This window comes from Pelodiscus sinensis, chromosome 2 (assembly GCF_052426305.1).
Source record: "Pelodiscus sinensis isolate ZL-2025 chromosome 2, ASM5242630v1, whole genome shotgun sequence".
NCBI classification, from domain to species: Eukaryota; Metazoa; Chordata; order Testudines; family Trionychidae; genus Pelodiscus; species Pelodiscus sinensis.
The window spans coordinates 15,712,844-15,734,516 of NC_143053.1; the positions used below are offsets into that span (position 1 = coordinate 15,712,844).

The following is a 21,673-nucleotide window of genomic DNA, read 5'->3' on the forward strand; positions in this document are numbered from 1 at the left end:
GATTCTTCTGTCCTGGGATATATAAAGAGATAGCTAATTTATTTTCGTCGTGTTCCATTTGCAAAAAAGTAACCTCAAAGGGTTATGGATAGATCTCTCTTATGCTGCTTTTGAAAGGATAGAGATTGATATAATAGGCCCAGCCACTTTTGGTACTTGTGATCAATGCCATTTGATATCCAGAGGCAGTTCCTCCATGGAACACCTCTGACTCCACCACAGCGTGATAGCTACTCCAAGTCTTTTCCCAGGTTACCCTTTTATTGGAAGTCATCACAGATCACGGGACAAATTTCACCTCCCAGGTGCTCCAACAAGTTTGGGCACCACTGAAAGTATGACCACTCCAGACCCCAATCTATCATCTCCAGATGGATGGCCTAGTGGAGCAATTCAGTAAGATCCTCAAGATTATGTTAAAGATTTATGGGACTAGAGACCAAAGACCGGCACCAGCTGCTCTCCTCTTTTGTATTCAGTGTGACAGATATCACAAACTTCAACAGGATTCTACCCTTTCAAGTTTCATGATGGGAAACAGCCTTCAGGAATGTTAAACTTGATTAGAGAATCTTGGAAAGAAAACTCCACCCACTTTACCACTGTCTTCCAATGTCTCATTAAAATGAGGGAAAAGTTTAAGGGTCACTGGTTCAAACTAACCTCTCTCAGGCCTAACAGTCCCTGATGTGACAATATAGTGATGATGCGAGAGCCAGAAGATGGGAGTGCCCCTATTCCTCCCCAGCAACTTCCTGGCCAAATGACAAGCCCCAAATCATGTGCTCCACTGAGTAGAACCATTTCATTAGAAAATGTATTGTCCAGACCAGAGAAAACAAGAGCCATTTTATAGTTGCAAATCTGTTAAATTCCTACAAGGTATAAGAAGGCCCCTTTATTCACCTGAAGCAGGGAGAAGAGGATTTGGGGCCTCATCTCCCCAAACTGGCCAAAAGTGGGATTGAGGTGGCGCCACCTGGAGAAGGGGCTACTTAATAAGCAGAAAAAACAAACACCCTCCCAAAGGCTTACATAATAGCGGTCTTCCCCCTTAATGGAACAAATTTCCTTGATGACTAACCACATCTGCATAGGCATATCAAAGCCCAGAAGGCATAAAACCTGACAGTTCAGGATGTACAGGAACTGTTAATATTGAGAGTTGCATAGATTACAGCCACTTTACAAAGGCTGACGGACCAAGTGTTATGGCCCCACCTTCATTATGCCCAAGTCTTCTGAGATTTTGTGGTGCTCTAAAGTCAGGACAAGCTTGGGGAGGAATAGTTCAGTGGTTTGAACATTGGCCTGCTAAACCCAGGGTTGTGAGCTCAAGCCTTGAGGGGGCCATTTAGGGATCTGGGGCAAATCTGTCAGGGAAGGTACTTGGTCCAGCTGTGAGGCCAGGAGACTGGACTCAATGACCTCTCAAGGTCCCTTCCAGCTCTGTGAGATAGGTATATAAGCCCACTCACCTTCAGAGCCTAGCAGCTGTCCTTCAAGCCCTGACTAAAGTGCTCCAAATCATGAGATGCCTGTGTAACATGTTCAGACTTAATTTTATTTGAAATCAAAAGGGCTATAGAACTATCAGCCAGTAAAGAATCATAGGAATGCAGACTTCCTTTCAATAACTGAAAAAGACTGGACACTTGGCAGCAAGAGTCCCAAAATGCCCATGCAAAAGGTGAGGGGTAAGTATGCAAAGGTGCAAGGGAAACCATTTATCTTGGGTCAGAGGAGTGCAATTAGCTGATTAGCCTCTCCTGCTACACATGAGAAGAGAACTGGTACTTAAGCAGAAGTTTATTACAAAGACAAGTGATAGAAATGTAGCCGTGTTAGTCTGGGGTAGCTGAAGCAAAATGCAGGACAATGTAGCACTTTAAAGTGCTACATTGTCCTGCATTTTGTTACAAAGACAAGAGTAGGAAATGGAGGAGGTGGGAGAGAATGACTGCAACATACTCTAGAAACCTAAGGAGCAAAGGCTATGCTCCCAATGGACTGCTACTGAAGCAACAACAGAGAGGAATTGTTCCAGAAATCAAATGGACAGAAGGGAGACCAGGTGAAGTGTTTTGTTACTGAGGCTCTGGGGTAACAGCCACAAAGTTTTAGGTTGCTGGTGCGAGGGAGAGATTTGGAGAAGTGCTTGACCTGCACAGATTTTGAGGGAAGAGTCTATGAGGTTTTGATTTGTTTTGTTAGGAAGGCTTAAAAATAAAACACACCCTGCTGAAAATTGTTCCCTGGATTCTGTGGGAGAGCTCAGCCAGAACTAACCTAGGGAGTGAAGGTTATTCAGCAAGAGTAAAACCTGGCTCAATAGGAGGTGGGATCTATAAGATCAATCCCAAACCTTTACAAACACACAGTGCTATTTTCCATTAAACTATATTTCTCAAGAACAAATTTGTAGGCAGGCCAGAGTGAGTTACAATACAAGAAAAAATTATTAAATCCAAATCTTTAAAGATGGGACTGTATGAATCCACTGTGCCATAGTGTCTATTAAATGATTGGCTGCCAAATTCAATGAAGAATAACTTTGAATGGATCCAGCAAACAAGATCAAAGATATTAATATGATTGAATATACTATTTAAGACTATATGCCTGAAGTCTACAAACTAAGGATGTTAAATTGCAGTTTATCTAACTGATCGTATAGTCAATAACATTTGTATTGACTACACAACTAATATACGGAGATATGCCTATCTCACAGAACTGGAAGGGACCTTGAGAGGTCATGAAATCCAGTCCTCTGCCCTCACAGGAGGACCAAGAACCATCCCTGATGGATTTGTCCCAGATCCCTAAAAGACCCCCTCAAGGACTGAACTCACAACCCCGGGTTTAGCTGGCCAATGCTCAAACCACTGAGCTATCCCTCCCCACACTATGCAGAGCCACAGAGAGGGTAACTCCAGGAGCTGGCTCGAGCCAGAACTGAGCCAAGTTCCAGTTCATGCCAGCTCTGGGAGCCAGCCACCCTGCAGCTCTGCATTTTAAAATGCAGAGATGCACTGTACCGAACCAGCACAAGCCAGGACTGCTCGGTCCCAGCTTATACTGAGTCCTGCAGCCCCTGTTCACAGCTGCCAGTCCTATTCACTGTGAACAGGGGCTGCTTGGCAGCAGCAGCCCCTCTCCATGGGGAAGCCCCACTCCCTGCTGGGACCCCACAAACAGGGGCTGCCGCTAGAGCAGCCTCCTCTATCCCAACCCTGCTGCAGCAAAGTGGGAGGCAGGCAGCACCGCAAAGACAGTACTGGGGCAAAAGGGCTTTTAAGAGGCAGCAAGGAGGGAGGGGAGCGAGGAGTCGATACTCCAGCCAACTATTCACTTGCATCCCTACTACAAACAGTAACATTTTAGACCCTAGATCTTCAAGCTTGGGATTCTTTGAACAGTGGTTGTTAGTAAGTAAAGTAGCATGCCAAAATGCACCACTGCAAAGCAGGAAAAGCGTTGCCTTTGCAATCTGTTAAAAAAAATTGAGCATACAGAAGTGTTACCATTGCAACCACTTTTTTCTCTTGATTGGATAGCTCACTTCTTAATATCTCAATATGGTTCCCAGGTCCAAAAGTTACTGTGAAACCTTACAGTAGTTCCCTCTGTTGGTTTTCAAGCAATTAACATTCTACCAAGAGCTGTGCTGAAAAGTTTTGATGATTCACAGAACATATCTACTATATATTTTAGAAACATCGCCTGTCTGCATGTTCATCCATCCATCTTTGAGTCCATCTGTTCAAGAACTCCACCTAAATGGTGAGAGCTAGGACGACCACATTTGATATGCAGCTTCCTCTTATAACAACTTAAAACCAGGCAAAGGTTTGGTTATGCCAGGAAAAGGGGATGTGCCTGGAATTTGATTTTTTCTTAAAATGGAAAGGGAGGAGTCTGATAGGAGGAACAGTTACACTGCAGAATGACCACAGGGGGGCAGCACGAGGCCAGAGATGAGGCAGCTATAATCGCAGAGGGCTGGGGTGGAGAAACGGACAGATATCTACTATTTATTTCAGAGAGTTTGTGTGGGAGACTGGGGCACATGAACCCCTCCTCCAGCTTTACCTACTGTAGTTGCAGCAGCCATGGACAACCCTGTCTCACCTGTTCCCAAACTGCTGTGGTGAGAAAGGGCTGGGGTAGTCCTCTCTCTCTGGGGCAGTCTGCATGATAAAACCCTCACCCCCTGCTCCACCACAGAACAATGATTTAAATGAAGAAAAACAATACTATTTGAGTTAAGGACCTGAGCAACGTCAGGTAAATCTTCTCATTGTCAATAAGATCCATGTTAGCTTCCATTTCATTTAAAAGCATTAATAATAAAAATAACATGAAGAAATTTCTTCAAACCCAACACTGCAAATAAGTGTTCTAGAGTATTAAATTGAAGTTAAAAAAACACATTTGTGATTATCTTGGCTATATCTTGATGTTCAATGACAGAAGTGTTGTAACAACTTCCATCTGACTAAATATTTATTTTTAAATTAATCAGATTGAGTTTGAAACAGATTTACCAAAAAGTTCTACCGCAGCACAAATGGAAAAGACATCATAATAAGAAAAAAGAAGTTCTGAAACGATCAACAAACATTTTCTTTAAGTTTTTGCATGAAAACAATCTATTTGTGTTTGGTAACACATGATAATGTTTTTGTTTTTGAATGACAAATATATTTGGTAGCTTTCACTACTTAACTCAACAGGTTGCAAACTTAGCAAGTACTGGAAACAGCATTCACTAATCCTAAAATGGCTCACATGACATTATGATTAAAAAACTAAAACTATATAAAATTGACATGGCACCCATTAAATGGATTAAAAACTGGCTACCGGATGGAACTCAAAATATAATTGTAAATGGGGAATCTTCACTGAGTGGGTGTATTTTCTACTGGGATGGGGTTCCAAAGGGATTGGTTCTGAGCGCTACACTATTTATAATTTTTATCAATCTGGAGGAAAAAGTATTCACTGATAAAGTTTGCAGACAGTACAAATAGGGGAGTGGTAAATAGCGAAGAGGACAGGCCACTGATACAGAGCAATCTGGATTGCTTGAGCAACTGGGTTGAGGCGAGCAAAAATTTTTTTTAATATGGCTAAATGTGTACATCTAGGAACAAAGAATGTAGGCCATTCTTACAGGATGGGGGACCCCTTCCTTGGAAGCAGTGTCTGAAAAACACTTGGGGGATGATAATGTCATCAGCTCAACATCACTCCAGTAGGCCAATGTGGCCAAAAGAACGAATGCAATCCTTGCATGTCTGAACAGGAAAATCTTGAGTAGGACTAGAAAGATTATTTTGCTTCTCTATTTGGCACTGGTCTGACAACCTCTGGAACACTGTGTCGAGTACTGGTTCCCCCAATGCAAGAAGTTAGAAGGGCAGTCTACCTGAGGGCCAGCCACACTTACAATGGCAGTAAGTGATAATACACCAGTTCAGCAAGGCTCACAATACTGGTCTCCCTCAAGCAACCAAAACTTTCCCCACAATATGGCCCCCGAAGTCCCAGACTTTCAAGGGACCACCACTACTGCCCTCCTACGAAGGATCAGCAACATATCACCTTGGGCAACTCAGGCATATAAAATGGAAATGCCCCGTGATGAAATGCACTGTCTGACCAAGCATGAGAGAATAGAAACCAACCAATAGAATTGACCCCAATGCCGTCCAGGATCCAAATAAAAATAGGTCAAACATGGGGAAGGGGCATGGACAAATTCTATTTCAACAGGACTTAGTCTCACCCAAAGCCATGGATCCAGAGTGATCAGTCCAGATATCTGACCCTGGCCAGTGAGCCTTGTATGCAACAGCAAGCCACCTTCAGACTCTCCTGGGAAGAGAATCTGTTCCCTCCAACCTAGGGATGTAAGCGACTAGTTGACTATCCAATAAGCATCTGTAACCTTGATGACAGATTCTGTGACTTTCCAGAACCTCCAACTTCAGCAGTTCAGGTTAGGGATGTGAACAGGTAACCCATTAACCTTACCAGGAGATGCTTACCAGTTACCCAGGAGCAACAGGCAAAGGGCTGCTTCAACCCCATGGGGAGTCGGGATTTGGCTGCCCACGCACAGGGCAGAAGCCATCACACTGTCCCCTATCTCTTGTGCATGGGGCTGGCGGCTCCTGCTGCCAGCCCTCCCCACACCCAATGCACAGGCGGTCGGCGGCAGCAGCAGCAGTCAGGAGCCCCACATGCAGGGGAAAGGGCTGGAAGCACCTCCCACCCCCACCCCTCATGCACGGCTGCTTCCCCACTCTCCCCCTGAGCGGGAGAGCCAGCAGAAGCAGCTGGTTTAAAACTTTAGACTTCTACTGTGTGAGGAGATAAAAATCAGCACAGGGTCTAGGCCCTTCAGTCAGTTCTATTCACAAAAGATAGCAGTCTTCTATAACAGGTGCACACTGACAAGCTTTTTCTGCCTGGCATCTACTGCCTAGACCAACTGTCCCTTTTCTGTGTTTCCTTCACTACCCACTTTTCCTGAATTTGTATTCTGTCATTATTATTTGTATTATCATAACACACACAAGATCTAGTAATGCACCAGGATTCCCCCGTGATGGGCTCCGTACAAACACAGAAAACAGGTAGTCTCTGTCCAAGGAACATTCAATCTTAGTACGAGATGAGATATGATACAGACAGACAGGAGAGAGAGAGATCAGGCATTAGCAAATTGTTCATGGGAGAAATAACGAGTCCACAGGATCATAAAAAAAGAACAGAAAGGAAGAGGAAGTCACATTAATTTTATAGCACCCATTTCTAAGCCACGTCCCCTATGCCAAAAAGCTTTCTGTTTAAGGCCTGATCCCGTAAACATTTAATACCTACAAATTCAGGTCCTGAATGGACACTGTAAAATACAAAAGCAGAACCAAAGGAGGACTTTTTAAAAACCTCAAACCCAATGTGCACTTAACTTTTTAAGCATTCAATTTATACACTCATTCCTTTATTTAAATCAATTTACCTATCTGTTTTGTTCTTAATATTTCAATTATTAAACCTTCCCAGACTGTTTAATTACTTGTTACCAAATACTCAAGTGGACTTTGGATACAGTTGAATTTACAACCAATTTAGTTGAGTTTAAAACAGAACAAAATGTGAGAATGTAGCTTGTTCAGAAAACTGCCTTGTGTCACAACTTTATCATGAAGAAAAGGTACTCAGTTACATAGAAACTACTGTAGCTATGGCTACAAAATGGTGAAACCATACAAACAATACCCATGTTTAAATATGCTCACTGACTTCCTTGTCCATAGTGGATAAAGCTTCCCCCAAGAGTCCCAAGTTGACTGTCAATCACCTAAGCATATCACAGTTGTAAAACAGTAATTGTTCATTACAATCATGGAAACATAACTCAGTAGACAAGGCCTACAATACTTCATGAAATTAATGGCCTTATCCAACAAAACAAAGAACATTTCATGAGATGAGCTGTAAATAATCCATTCTGACAAAAACTTAAGATCTGACATAGAAACCCTCAAAAGCAGGTGGAGAAACTTTCCTAGAAATTTCAATTTTTTAAATTAAAATTTACACCTACTATTATTAGGCAGCTCACAAACATTAGATTATCCTGGTAAATGTTGGAAAAGGTTGATTCCACTGTACACACATTGCCCAATGAAAATATATACATAAGCAAAGAAAAATGTTCCTTGAGAACTTAATCTCACCCAGTGTCCGAAATACACCCCATAATTTCCAGCAAATATGAAAATGTTTAAAAACCAACATTGGTATCACCCTAAATTTTAAAAAAGCCCACTTGTAGTTAAAGTTGGATCAATTTAAAAACAGATGTAAGGCTAAAAACATATTTATAAATTCAAAGGATGCTAAATCTATTTTGAGCAACTGAGTGATGATAAAACAGAACAATTTTAATTGAACCCTAATCTGACATGGTTTTTTGCACCTCAAGAAAAGTTGTTAGACCTAAATGCAGCAGAAACAGGATTTGTGTAAATTGTATAATTTTTTTCGAGTATGTTCAATTTCTCTATATATAACAGAAATGGATGCATTTTAGTTGGAAAACAGGCACATTTGAAAGGGCCCCTATAGTGACAGCTGAGCAAATTAGGTGGAACCCATATAGACAATTAAAATAAACTATATCTTAGGGTGGGTCAGTCTTCTCAGAAGGACAAATTGTCTATAACATGCTCCCTGGTTATTGATAAAAAAATATTTTTCTTCAAACGAAAGAACATGCTTCTTCCATTTCCACTATTTTAGATGCACATTTTTAATATTGTCAAGTTTGGGTTCTCTTGGCCAGGCCACACGCACATAGCCGAGATCTACCGCAGCAACCTCACCACGTCACATGGACAGCAACAAGGCTTATCTACCAATAAAATGGAGCTTGTCAGAATCCAGCACTCAACACCATATATGGGCATCACACTGCACCCATAGCACACCCATGCCACTCCCAGAGCACAAAATACCAAATACGGTAATAGGAAAGCATCAATAACATAAAAACCCCTGAGCCTTAAGCTGGGGAGGACTCCCGAATGCTGGAAGACAGAATCTGAGTCTGGCTTAGGACTGATCACCTGGAGGCCACCTCCCACCCACCGAATACAAAAAGGGCTGTATGAATCTCGAGCATGCTCCGATTCCTTGTATGTCTTTGTGCTGTTGTCGTTGCTGGGTTTGTAAGTATTTAATTTACCCTCACTGTTTGTTAAGTGGTTTAAAAGAGACAGGTTAGAAAATATATCGCTCAGTTGCAACTTTTACCTTTGTCATTTGTCAGCGTTCAGTGTGTTTAAATAGTTTTTGAAATGTGTATATATTTAACTTAGCTGTAACTTAGGTAAAATTTTAAAAATTGTTGTGGTTCAATTGTTCTGTAGCAAATATTGTGTAATTGCTCTTTTAAGTTGTTCAGTTTAATAAATCATTCCATCTTTGATAAAACTTGTAGTCTTGCCATCATTCGGTATTTTTCACTGGGTATTTGGCCTTAAGCCTCTGGGACTCCCGCTATTTTACCGAACCGAGAACCAACAAATATTAACTCCTGTTCCTCTGTGTAGCGTTGTTATAAAAATTTTACACTTATTTATATAAACTAAGCCAACAGGGGATCATGGCGGGGGATGGGTGGGTGACAAAGCAGGGCAGTCTCTTTTCAGAGCCACATGTCCCAGGAGCCATGCAGCTCGCAAGCTCCTGCAACCCCAGGACTCACAGGGGCAGGCTGAAGCATGGGTGAGGCCGCATGCCTCGTGGCTCCCATGGAGCATGGGGAAAGGAGAGGCCACACGGCTGAGGGTGGAGGGAGGGGCTGCAGGACGCAAAGTGATGCAGGACGTCACTCTGTCATCTCACAGGAAAAGCCTTTTTAAAGTATAGTAAGATTTGTTACTTTCACAATCTCAACCTTTTTTACAATATGGCATTGAATGTGGTTCAAAGATCAGTTCTATTTCTTTTTGACACAGTGAAAATTTCTAAGAAAAGGATTTGTTTGAACAAAGTACTGCTGGTAAAATGTGCCAATTTGACAGCCCTGGAAATGTAAACCCTCTTTGTCTATAGAGTAAATACTACATGAGTATCTATATAATTTAGCCTGTGGAACTCAATGGCATTTAGCAAGGATGGGGAATCCTTTTAGGGTCAGGGGCCACTAATGCACAGAAAAATCAGTCGGGGGCAGCACACACGAGAGAAGCAAAAAAATCCTCATTGACACGGCCCTTGACTAAGAAGGAGAATGACACTCCCCATATTCCCCTTGCACACCAGGGCCTAGGAAGGCCCAGGCTAGTAGATTTTGAATGCTCCAGCTCCATGGGAGGCAGCAGGAGGGGGGAGGCTGGAGTGCCAGCTTGGGCTCCCCAATGCTGGGGGTTGGGGGGGAAGAGTCCCAAGCCTCGGAGGCCAGATCCAGGCAAGCCAGGGGCAGCATCCGGCCCCAGGCTCTCCACCCCAGGATCCATTATTATTGAGAGCAACAAGATTAGACACTTTCTATCAGAAAGAATGAAAATGTGAAAGGGATACTGATCTACATGACTGATAGCATCTCCCACGTATTAACTGATAGACGTGAAGAATAAACATCTTCTGAAGCTGTTAGCAATAACCAATATTGGAGACAGAAGACAAGATAAGACAGACTATAGGTCTGATCCATTATAGCAACATTTCCTTCAAACTGATTACTGAGACCGTACTTCCAAACCAGGTTGCATTACTAAAATTGGATTGTCTGATTTTACTCCAAGTAAACAGTTACTGGAAGACTAAACCCTAATCTACACTACAGAATTACTTTGGTATGACTGCATTGCTCAGGGAGTGTGAATAATCCACATCCCTGAGCAACATCATTATACCAACCTAAGCACTGGTGTAGATACCACTGTCAACGAGAACTTCTCCAGCAGATATAATAATTCACCTCTGCAAGAAGCAGTGATTAAGCCAACAGGAGAAAATCTCTCCCACTAGCTTAGAGCATCATCATAATAGCACTAAAGTAATCGATACAGCATTTTAAATAAGTGTTAAACAGTGTCCATATAAGTGTTGCTGACTTGCCCTTCCAATCTATCTTACTTCAAATCCTAGCTCTAACACAATTGGTGTGTGACCTGGCCAAGTCACAAGATTGGTGCTTCCATTTCCCCGCTCCCATGCGCACTGTTAAACGTACTTACCTTACAATAAGAATTAATTGTAATGCGTGGAAACTTTTATTAATGAATACTATATCAAGTTTTCAAATTTGTGAAATCTCCTTACACCTTAAAACAAAACTGGATCCTTGAGTTATTACTTCAGTTACACAAGAATACACTTAACCATCTAGCATGTGACTCTGTATGCCAGAGTATTCTGAATAAGTTTTTCATTTAATATCATAGTTAACAAATATTTTAGCAGACAGACTGTTATAATAAACACATACCAGTGCCAAAGAGAATAATCTAACATCTGGAAATGCCAGATTAAAATATTAGTTTCTTTCATGACTTTCAATATAATGTTTGGCGAGATGATTTCCTAACATTCTATAATCACTTCAGTTGATGTTTTAAAAATAAGACTATTCACCAAATTAGTATATGGACTGAATTAAGATATGTTATTTTTTAATACAAACCCCCAAAAAATGAAGCTTCAGATGGCTCATGGTATTTTTGCCTAATTAAGCATCGTATGTCTTCCTTACCATTTTTGTAAGTAGTCCAGTGCTTCCAAACGAGCACCAATCTCGAACGTGATCCCTGGACGACTTGGAGGCTTTTTACTCATCCTGGTAACTTCTATTTCCTTTATCCCCCTATCTTTGGAGAAAAATGTTTTTATATTACAAAGCAGAAAGCACTGTTGTTTAAAAGTACAATTAGCATTCCAAAAGTATATATTTTACCCACACGAAGAGAGATCTATAATAAATAATAGCACTTATCACTGGAAGATCTAATAATGCACTAAAATTGGAAATGTTTAGATCGTTGTGCTTATTTCCCCCCTCCCCCACACACACCCACAAACAAGTACACCATCAATCTGCAATCGTTTACTTTAAAAAAGAAATGAAAATTTGCTCTAATAATATATTTGGCCATAATTCATGATCAGTTCTAGTAATTTCATAATCACACTTCCCTAAGTTCCCCCTGCCCAGTTACTGCATGAAAAGTCATACAATCAAGAGGGGAAAGGGACAGTCTATATAGAGGAAAGAATGACCACTACAGAAGCGCACTAAGCAACCACGATAAAAAGGCAATACATAGAAAATATTGATTTCCCTACAATCTCTATAAAAAAAATATTGCATTGTATGTGCTTCCAGGGCAGCTAAGAACATTTCATCCAAAAGCACAAGTTATTTTAATTTGACAAGGTAAGATCTTCCTCCCAAGGGCTTAGGCTGGTCTGTTTTGTGAGTAACATCCAAGCCCTGTTCTGGTCCGTGTGCGAGGTGGGAGGGAGAGTCTCAAGAGGTGGGCCACTCTCTTTATGTGGACTGAGGGAGGAATGCGAGGGAAGCCACCAGCCCTGCTCTGTTGTGTCTGGGTGGTGGGAGGGTGAGGAAGATCGCCCAGCCCTGGGCCCCTAGGACTGTCTGGGCTGGCGGGGGGGACACAGGGGAGGCCCAAGCCCTGGACCGCTCCATGTCTCTGGGGAGAAGGGGAGCCCGGAGTCCCCGGCGGAGGCGGGGAGGAGCCCCCAGGCATCAGCCACCTGGGGGGCAAGGGGAGGTTTGAAATGCCAGGCCCGGTGGAGGAAGCCTCAGGGCACGGAGCTGCCCGCGCAGGGACAGGGGGGGCGGGGCGCACCCGGGGCCCCGGGGGGGGGGGGGGAGAGAGGCCCGGGGCCGGCTCGAGCCCCCTGCACCCCGCTCTGCTTACCGCCTTCTCCGCCTCCCACGGCAGCCGCTGGGCCTGGCGCCCGATCCCGGCCCGGCGCCCGAGCCGCAAGCCCAGCCGGCTCCGCAGGCCGCGGCGCCTCCCGCTCCGACCGGGCCCGGTGGGTGAGCAGCTCGCTGCGGGGTGCGCCTCCCTCACAGCCCCATCGTCGCCCTCTCCCAGCGCCGCGCCCCGCCCCTCGCGCCCCAGCGCCCAGCCGATGCGTCACCTCCCTGCGACCAGCCGAGTCGGAGCCGGGCGCCTCCATCGGACCCCTCACGTGACCGGGGAGCTGCCGCGCCGTGTGACATCCGCTTTGCGGCGGGGGGCGGAGCACCGGAAGTGGAATCCTGGGAAGGGAGGGGGCGGGTTTGGTGTTTGGGAGGGAGTTATGGGAATAAGAGGGGTGGGCGGGGCAGGGGTGTCGTGCGGCTGTGGGGGGTGCTGGGAACGGGGAGGGCAGCGGTGTCGTGCGGCTGCGGGGGGTGCTGGGAACGGGGAGGGCAGGGGTGTCATGCGGCAGCGGGGCGGTGCTGGGAACGGGGAGGGCAGCGGTGTCGTGCGGAAGTTGGGGGTGCTGGGAATGGGGAGGGCAGGGGTGTCGTGCGGAAGTTGGGGGTGCTGGGAATGGGGAGGGCAGGGGTGTCGTGCGGCTGTGGGGGGTGCTGGGAATGGGGAGGGCAGGGATGTTGTGCGGCGGCGGGGGGTGCTGGGAAGGGGGAGGGCAGGGGTGTAGTGCGGAAGTTGGGGGTGCTGGGAAGGGGGAGGGCAGGGGTGTCGTGCGGCTGTGGGGGGTTCTGGGTCAGTGCTGTGGGGAGGGGGTGGTTTGGAGTATAAATTAATGGGGGATGAGGTCAGTGTTATGGTGAGAAGTGTGTGGGGTATAAGTGGTAAGGGGATGAGGGTCATTATTTTGGAGGTGGAAAAAGATTGAGGTATGTTAGGGGATGAGGGCTTGTGTTATGGGGTGGGACTCATACAGTTACCTACATGCATCCAGCTCCCATCCAGAACACACCACGCGATCCATCGTCTATAGCCAAGCCCTTCGATACAACCGCATCTGCTCTAATCCCACTGACAGAGACCAGAAGCTTCAGGATCTCTACCAAGCATTTATAAATCTCAACTACCCACCCAGAGAAATAAAAAAGCAAATTGAAAGAGCCAGACGAATACCTAGAAACCATCTACTTCAAGACAGACCCAAGAAAACCAACAATAGAACACCACTTGTCATCACCTACAACCCCCGACTTAAACCTGTCCAACACATTATCAATAAACTACAGCCTATATTGGAACAGGATACCATACTCAAAGAGGCTCTGGGAGACAGACCCATAGTCTCCTATAGACAACCACCTAACCTCAAGATGATTCTTACCAACCACCACAGGACATACCACACTAATACCAACCCTGGTACCTTCCCTTGCAACAAACCCCGTTGCCAGCTTTGTCCACATATTCATTCTGCTGATACCATTATTGGACCTAACCAAGTGAGTTATAAGATCAAGAACACATATTCCTGCGCATCCAGAAATATAATCTATGCTATCATGTGCCGAAAGTGTCCGTCTGCTATGTACATTGGACAAACATCTCAGACACTTCGCCAAAGGATTAATGCCCACAAAACAGATATCAGACAAGATCACAAAGAGAAAACAGTTTCTTGCCATTTTAACCAGAAAGGACAATCTCTCAATGACTTGACCACCTGCATTCTGCTTCAAAGACCTTTTACATCTGCACTTGAAAGGGAATCCTCTGAACTGTCATTCATGTTAAAATTCGACACTTGCCAACAAGGACTTAACAAACATTTGAACTATCTCACCCATTACCAAGACAGTTTCCCCAATTATCACCTCTAATACCATTAACTCACAAACATCCCACTCTCCCCACCTCTAATATCATCAATTCACAGACACTTACCTTCCTTCCTCCCCCCCCCCCCCCCCCCCCGCATCCTCCTCCTGTTCTGCAATGTGATTTGTCCTTTTCATATTTGTTCATTTTTTTAATTGTATCCTTTGGTATATATGGTTGTGACTACTTTCTTCTGAGGAAGTGGGTCTGGCCCACGAAAGCTCATCATCTAATAAACCATCTTGTTAGTCTTTAAAGTGCTACATTGTCCTGCATTTTGCTTCAACTACCCCAGACTAACACGGCTACATTTCTATCACTATAATTAGAGGGGTGAGAGTTAGTTGGTGAGGGGGTAGGAAGAGGTAAGGGCTGGAATGAGGAGGGTTGTGGTGTAAGACTGCAATGTCTGTGGGGTTATGATGCAATGAGAAGAGAAAGGGGATGGGGATAAGTTTATGGTTTAATATTGGTAGGGGATGGGGATAAGTTTATGGTTTAATATTGGTAGACAATAAAGGGTTGAATTTGTTTCCTGGCTCATGGTAAATTTTTATAGCGGGTTTATAGTGGTAGGATGACAGTTAGTAATCCATGGAGTTTTCTGGATGCTGAAGCCATATGAAGAAAAGATGTAAGAGCTTCTGAGTGCTGCTGTCATCTCCTTGGAAATAGCAGCAGGAGAAAGCATAATGTTTTTCATGCGACACTTTCATTAAGATTTTCACAAAGCATGGGCTAAGGCAGTGGTTCTCAAACTTTTTGGCCTGTGGCCCATCTGGCTCAATGCAAACCTTTCTGAGGACCACCAGTTGCTAATAGAAACTCACCATTAATTACATAATTATGCCTGTTTTGCTAGTGCTGCAGCTAGGGAGAATGGTTTAATTTAACTGGTAGGAAAGGAAGTACTACTTTAAATTATTAAACAGATTAAGCACTTTAACTTTCTCATGTTAGTTTATCAAATGTCTTTTTAAATAAAGTTAAATATTATGTCCAACAGAAAAGGTTTCAATATTATCTTTATTTATGGTGTGTGGGAGGAACCTTTTCTTATGCTAGGGGGCCACCCACCCATAGAAAAATCAGTTCGGGGGGCACACAAATGAGAAATAAAAGATCCCCAATCCTCACAGTTGTGGTTTCCATCGGAGAAACCTCACTTCTCTGGTATTCCAGACCTGTGGTGGGGAGAGCACAGGGAGGACTGAGGTCCAATACCTCAGGCCAAATTTACTCTTCTGGGCTATGTCTACACTCGCGGCTTCTTGCGCAAGTATAGCCATTCTTGCGCAGGAATCTGCAGAGTGTCCACACTGCCTGCCGGCTTTTGCGCAAGGAAATTTACAGTACGGCGTGGTAAGAGGGCTTCCTACGCAAGAGCTATGCTCTTTTTTTTAAAAAAAAAAAAGGGTTAAGCCCTCTTGCGCAGGAGCTCTTGTGCGAGAGGGCAGTGTGGACGCTCAGCAGGGATTTCTTGCGCAAGAAACCCCTATGGCTAAAATGGCCATCAGAGTTTTCTTGCGAAAGAGAGCGTCCACACAGCTCACGCATGGCAGTGTGGACGTTTTCTTGTGCAAGAATTCTTGCACAAGAACCCTTGCGCAAGAAGCCACCAGTGTAGACATAGCCCCTGGTGTTCCAGGGTTAGTGATTTTATGGAGCTGGGTCCAGTAGGGAGACTCAGGCTATGTCTACGCTCACGGCTTCTTGTGGCAGAAATATGCAAATGAGGCTAAGTGGAATATTGCCGAGCCTCATTTGCATACCTAATGAGCTGCCATTTTGCAGAAAAGGCTCTTACGCCAGATGGAGCTGTCTACACTGCCCCTTCTTGCGCAAGAAAACCCCTCTTGCGCAATGCCGTTTTTCCTGAAAATAATCAGTGTAATGGCATTGCACAAGAGAGGTTTTCTTGTGCAAGGGGCAGTGTAGACAGCTCCTTCTGGTGCAAGAACCTCTTCTGCAAAAATGGTGGCTCATTAGGTATGCAAATGAGGCTCGGTGATATTCCACGCTTAGCCTCATTTGCATATTTTGACTGCAAGGAACTGCGACTGTAGACATAGCCCCGGGGTCCCCTCCTCCTGCAGGAAGCTGGTGCTCCAAACTTGCTGGGCGGTGCAGTGCAAGTCTGGAGCAACAGCACTGGCTCCCTGCAGGGGGGAGAGGGAAGCAGGAATGTGGAGTTGAGCTTGAGCTGTGGACCACCTGGAAGGCAGCTGCTGACGGCTAGTGGTCCGTGGGCCGCAGTCTGAGACCCACTGGGCTAAGGGTTGTCAACAAAGTTTTTTGATAGCCTCAGTGTGTGGCCCAGGAGTGGCAGAGCCTTTCCAAAAGTGGGAGGCCAGGAAACCCCACCCCTTCTGTGGCTTCACCTTGCCCCTTCTGCCCAACGTGCGGCCTTTCTACTCCAAGTTCTGCCCCGGCCAAATTGGCTAAAGTGATCCTGCCTGGATAGAAGAGAGAATCTCAAGTAGCAGTAGAGAGTTTATTTTACCTCCCTATCTGGTTTGGGTGTGACCACTGCTGGAATACTGTATCAAGTTCTGGTGTCCACAATTCAGGAAGAATGATAAATAGAAGGGGGTTCAGAGAAGAGCCATGAGAATGAATGAAGGATTGGCAAACCAAATCTGCCTTACAATGGCAGAGTCAAGGAACTCAAATTATTTAGCTTACCAAGAAAAATGTTGAGGTGGTTTAACTACAGTCTGTAAGTGCTTACATGAGGAACAAATATTTGATAATGGAGGGCTCTTCAGCAGATGTAAGCATCACAAGATGCAACAGCTCGAAGTAGAAGTCAGAAAAATGCAGATTAGAAATAAGGATCCGACCCTAACAACAAGTGGGAACTACTGAAACAACTGGCGAAGGCTTTGGTAGATTTTCTGCACCTTTACATGAAAAAGATTGGATGTTTTTCTAAAAGACAAGTTTTAGTTCATCCAGGAATTTGGGTAAGTCCCATAGACTGTGTTACGTAGAGGTCAGACCAGATGATGACAGTAGTCCCTTATAACATACTAGAAGATTTACCTGGCGTTGCTCAGGTCCTTCACAGCAGGGGCAGAGGTCTGGGGCGTGGGGGTTGCAAGAGTCAGAGCAGGAATGGGAGGGTCAGGGCAGGAAGGTGGGAGGTGCTGGGGGGCTCAGAGGAGGAAAAGGAGGCTTCTCCCCGGGTGTCTGGTGATGAGGGCCATGCAGCCCATCCACTGATACTCCCCACTGCAGGCCCAGAGTGGGAGGGAGCCATGCAGGCCACCCACCGGCTTTTCCCTAGGGTTTACTCAGAGTGGGGAGCCACACCTTCTACCCAGGCCAGCCCAGGATGGGGAGGCGGACTGCATGGCCCATCCACCGTCTTCTCCCTAGGGCCAGAATGGGGACGGGAGGGACTGCACAGGCCACACACTGACTTCTCCCTGGGATTGGCTGGGGGTAGTAGAGGCCACACAAGATGCCCAATGGCTTTTCCTGAGGGGCAACAGGGCTCCCTAGGACCATTAAAGTGGTCTAAAGCAAGAGCACGTGAATAGAAGAATAAAACAAGAAAAGCCTTTCATTTGACAACTTATGAATGAAGAAATCCAAATGCAATCCGGATGAATCAGGTACATTAATTCTAGAGCTACAAAATGGAATATTAAAAACACTGTACTAGCCACTATTACCCCTTAGTCTCCCTACCTGACAGAGTACTTAATTAAAATAAGCTCAACCACCCTTACAGTGAAAGAGAAATTATAACATCTGCAAAAATTTCAGACACTGCATTTTGTTTTAACTCAGGAATATATCTGAACTACGTGGCTTTAAACCAGAATTAGAACATAAGAATGGCCATACTGGGTCAGATCAAAGGTCCATCTAGCCCAACATCCTGTCTGCCAACAATGGCCAATACCAGATGCTCCAGAGGGAGGGAACACAACAAGTAATCATCATGTGATCCCTCTCCAGTCATCCATTTCCAGCCAAACAGAGGCTAGGGAAACCGTTCCTACCCATCTTGGCTAATCACCATTGATGGAGAACCCTGCTAAAGTCTAGCTCTTTTTTGAACCCTGCTAAAGTCCTAGTCTTTACCACATCCTCTGGCAAGGAGTTCCTCAGGTTGTCTGTGCGGTGAGATTTTTTGAAGGTCTTAACTATCTTGAACAGTTTGGTATCATCTGCAAATTTTGCCACCTCACTCTTTACCCCTTTCTCTAGATCATTTATAAATACGTTGAATAGGAGCGGTCCCAGGACAGACCCTTTGGGGACTCTATTAGTTACCTCTCTCCACTCTGAAAACTTACCATTTATTCCTACCCTTTGTTTCCTGTCTTTTAATTAGTTATCAATCCATGAAAGGACTTTCCCTCTTATCCCATGACAACTTACTTTACTTAGTAGCCTTTGGTGAGGGACCTAGTCAAAGGCTTTCTGGAAATCTAAGCACACTATATGCACGGGATGCCCCATGTCCACGTTTGTTGATCCCCCTCAAAGAACTCTAGTAAATAAGTAAGGTTGTCTAAGTGCTTCCAAATCAAGCCATGGAATTGTTCAACTATGTAACTGAGATGAAAAATATTTCTCAACAATGTAACTACAGTCTGTTTTTTTTTATACCAAGCTAAGATCCAGTGATAAGTGCATCTTATAAATCAATCTCCTTATTGAGTAAGCATTACAAAATGTTCACAAGAACTACAGCTTTAAGGCTAGAGAAAGTGTCAGTGAAAATTAACAGTTTAGATGTGAGTTTTAAAAGCAGGGAAGAAATTACTAGCTGACAATAGCAAGTCTAGTTGAAAAGGGAAACAATCACTCTGTAACTATGTATCCAGGGAGATTAAAATGTAACAATAAACCTGTACCTAGGAGCAACCCCATTGGGCCACCTCTGTGACAGGGCTGGAAGGGGCAGCCACAGCAGCCCCCACTGTGGGGCTGGCAGCTGTGGCAGCAACTTCATTCCCCACAAGGGGCTAGGAGCTGCAGCAGCAGCCCCCGTGGGGGTGAAGGGTAGGTGGGAGCCGTGGCAGCGTCAGCCCCCATGGAGGGCTGAAAGCAGCCCCTGCCTCCAGGTTCTAGCCCTGCTGGAGAGGCCACCCCACCCACACCCTTTAATCAGTTATACCATTAAACGCAGTGTCAGCGCTACATTTAACCAATTAAATGGGATTTTACATCCCTAGTCTCATGCCCCTCCCAGAAATGGCCAGCACATCCCTGCGGCCCCTAGCCTGGGAAGCAAGCAGAGGGTCTTCACACATTGCCCCCGCCCCAAGCACTGATTCCAAATCAAGGCCAATGGGAGCTGCAGGGGTAGCCCCTTCAGGCAGGGACAGTGAGAAGAGCCTTCTGGCCCCTCTCCAGGAGCCACAGGGCTGTGCTAGTAATTTTTGAGAGCAACGCGAGACCATGACAGGCAGGGAGCCTGCCTTAGCCCCCTGCACCACCCCGAAAGCACTGCTTGGCTGGAGCCCTCACCCCAACCTCCTTCCTCAGCCCTGATTTCCCTGCCAGAGCCAGCACCCCACACCTCCTCCCACACTCTAGACCCCCTGCCTCAGCCTTGAGCCCATTCTGGTACCCAATCTCCCTTCAGAGACTGCATCTTGCACCCCTCCTGCATTCTACCCACTTTGCCAGCCCTGAACTCCCTCCCAAAGCCATCACTCAACCACCCACACCCAAATCCCCTGCCCCAGTTGAGTCTCCTCTTGCAGCTGCCAACCCAGACCTCTTCCAGCATCCCTAGCACCCTCCTATACCCCAACCGACTACCCCAAACCTGAGCCCCCACTTACACCTAAACTCCCTGCCAGTGCCCACATCCTGCACCCAGGCCCGCTGATAAGGGGGAGGGGTAAATAGGGCAATTGCCCTGGGGCCAGCTGATTCAAAGGAGACTGTGGCTCCAACTGCCACCACTGCTACTGCAGCAGCAGTCATGGCCAGAGCCTTGGGACCTTTACATTGCTGCCGAAGCACCGCTCTGTGAGCTCTGCGTGGCTCTGAGGGTTGTGGGGCCCCAACACCACTCTCTGGGTGACGCTGAGGGCCGGCTGCCCTTGGCCACACCCCTTCTGCCCAAGGCCCCACCCCTTCCAGGAGCTCAGAGCCACTCCCCACATACCTTGCCAGGGGCCCCGCAGAAGCTGTCAGTACCCATGCCTGCACCCCACCCACCTGCCCCAGGCTTAGACCAGAGTCCCCTCCCACACTCCGAACTCCTCACCCCATCCTATGGAGAGTGAGTGAGGATAGGGGAGAGTAAATGAAGGAGGGTTGGAGACCGAGGGAGTGGGACTGGAACCTCTGGGAAGGGGCAGAGCAGGGGGTGAGGAAAGGGTGTTTGGGTTTATGTGATAACACAGTAGAGAAACCTATTTAGAGTACATACCCTCTGCTCCCCCATTCACAGGTACACATTTTGCCATTACCATAACTCCATCACAGTCTGCTATAACTCTGCCCCCTTAGCCTATCTTTCTCCACACACCCATTACCAATCTACCCTTTCCCAACACTCATGGGGTATGTCTACACTACCCTCCTAGTTCGAACTAGGAGGGTAATGTAGGCATACCGCACTTGCAAATGAAGCCCGGGATTTGAATTTCCCGGGCTTCATTTGCATAAACTGGGTGCCGCCATTTTTAAATCCCTGCTCGTTCGAATCCCGTGCCGCGCGGCTACACGCGGCACGAACTAGGTAGTTCGGACTAGGCTTGGAATGAGGAGTAACGGTAGTTCGGACTAGGAAGCCTAGTCCGAACTACCTAGTTCGTGCCGCGTGTAGCCGCGCGGCACGGGGTTCGAACGAGCAGGGATTTAAAAATGGCGGCGCCCAGTTTATGCAAATGAAGCCCGGGAAATTCAAATCCCGGGCTTCATTTGCAAGTGCGGTATGCCTACATTACCCCGCTAGTTCGAACTAGCGGGGTAGTGTAGACATACCCTTAGTTTGGTATTGGTGTGTTGTGTTAAAACAGGGTAGTCTGGTAAAGTGGTGGTAGGTATCCGACATTACAAGAGGGACATATTTGTGGTTGCAGTTCATGGACTATGGTATACAGCTGTGTGTCTGTGGGAGGAGGACAGGATATGTACCACTCAATGTCATAATCTTTGGTTTTCTTGCTTTTGTGGTTTTGTGTCAGATATGTTGTGTGTGAAGAGCCCTGTTATAGCTTCATCACAGAGCTTTTCATATACCGAGTTCCTCTTTTTTATTGCTTAAACAAAGGGTTGCCTTGCAAGTGTCAGGTGGTTTGGGGGCACCCTGAGGAATAAAAATGTAGCTGTGTCTAATCCTTCTT

The 21,673-nt window shown here is 45.8% G+C and overlaps 1 protein-coding gene across 15 annotated transcripts in view; it reads right to left on the minus strand.

The window, feature by feature from the left end:
- The window catches only part of PHF20L1 (PHD finger protein 20 like 1), a 97,412-nt gene that overhangs the window by 73,667 nt on the left and 2,072 nt on the right, over positions 1-21,673 (minus strand). For 7 of the 15 annotated variants that reach the window (XM_075920112.2, XM_075920111.2, XM_075920110.2 and 4 more), the window contains exons 1-2: positions 12,471-12,759; positions 11,282-11,396 (exon numbers count right to left, since the gene is read on the minus strand). In XM_075920112.2, the coding sequence (XP_075776227.2) occupies positions 11,282-11,396; positions 12,471-12,735 (380 nt within the window). In that variant the 5' untranslated portion in view covers positions 12,736-12,759. Of the gene's footprint in view, positions 1-11,281; positions 11,397-12,470; positions 12,765-21,673 lie in introns of those variants that run through there. The other 8 variants (XM_075920115.2, XM_075920116.2, XM_075920107.2 and 5 more) reach the window with 5 other exon arrangements.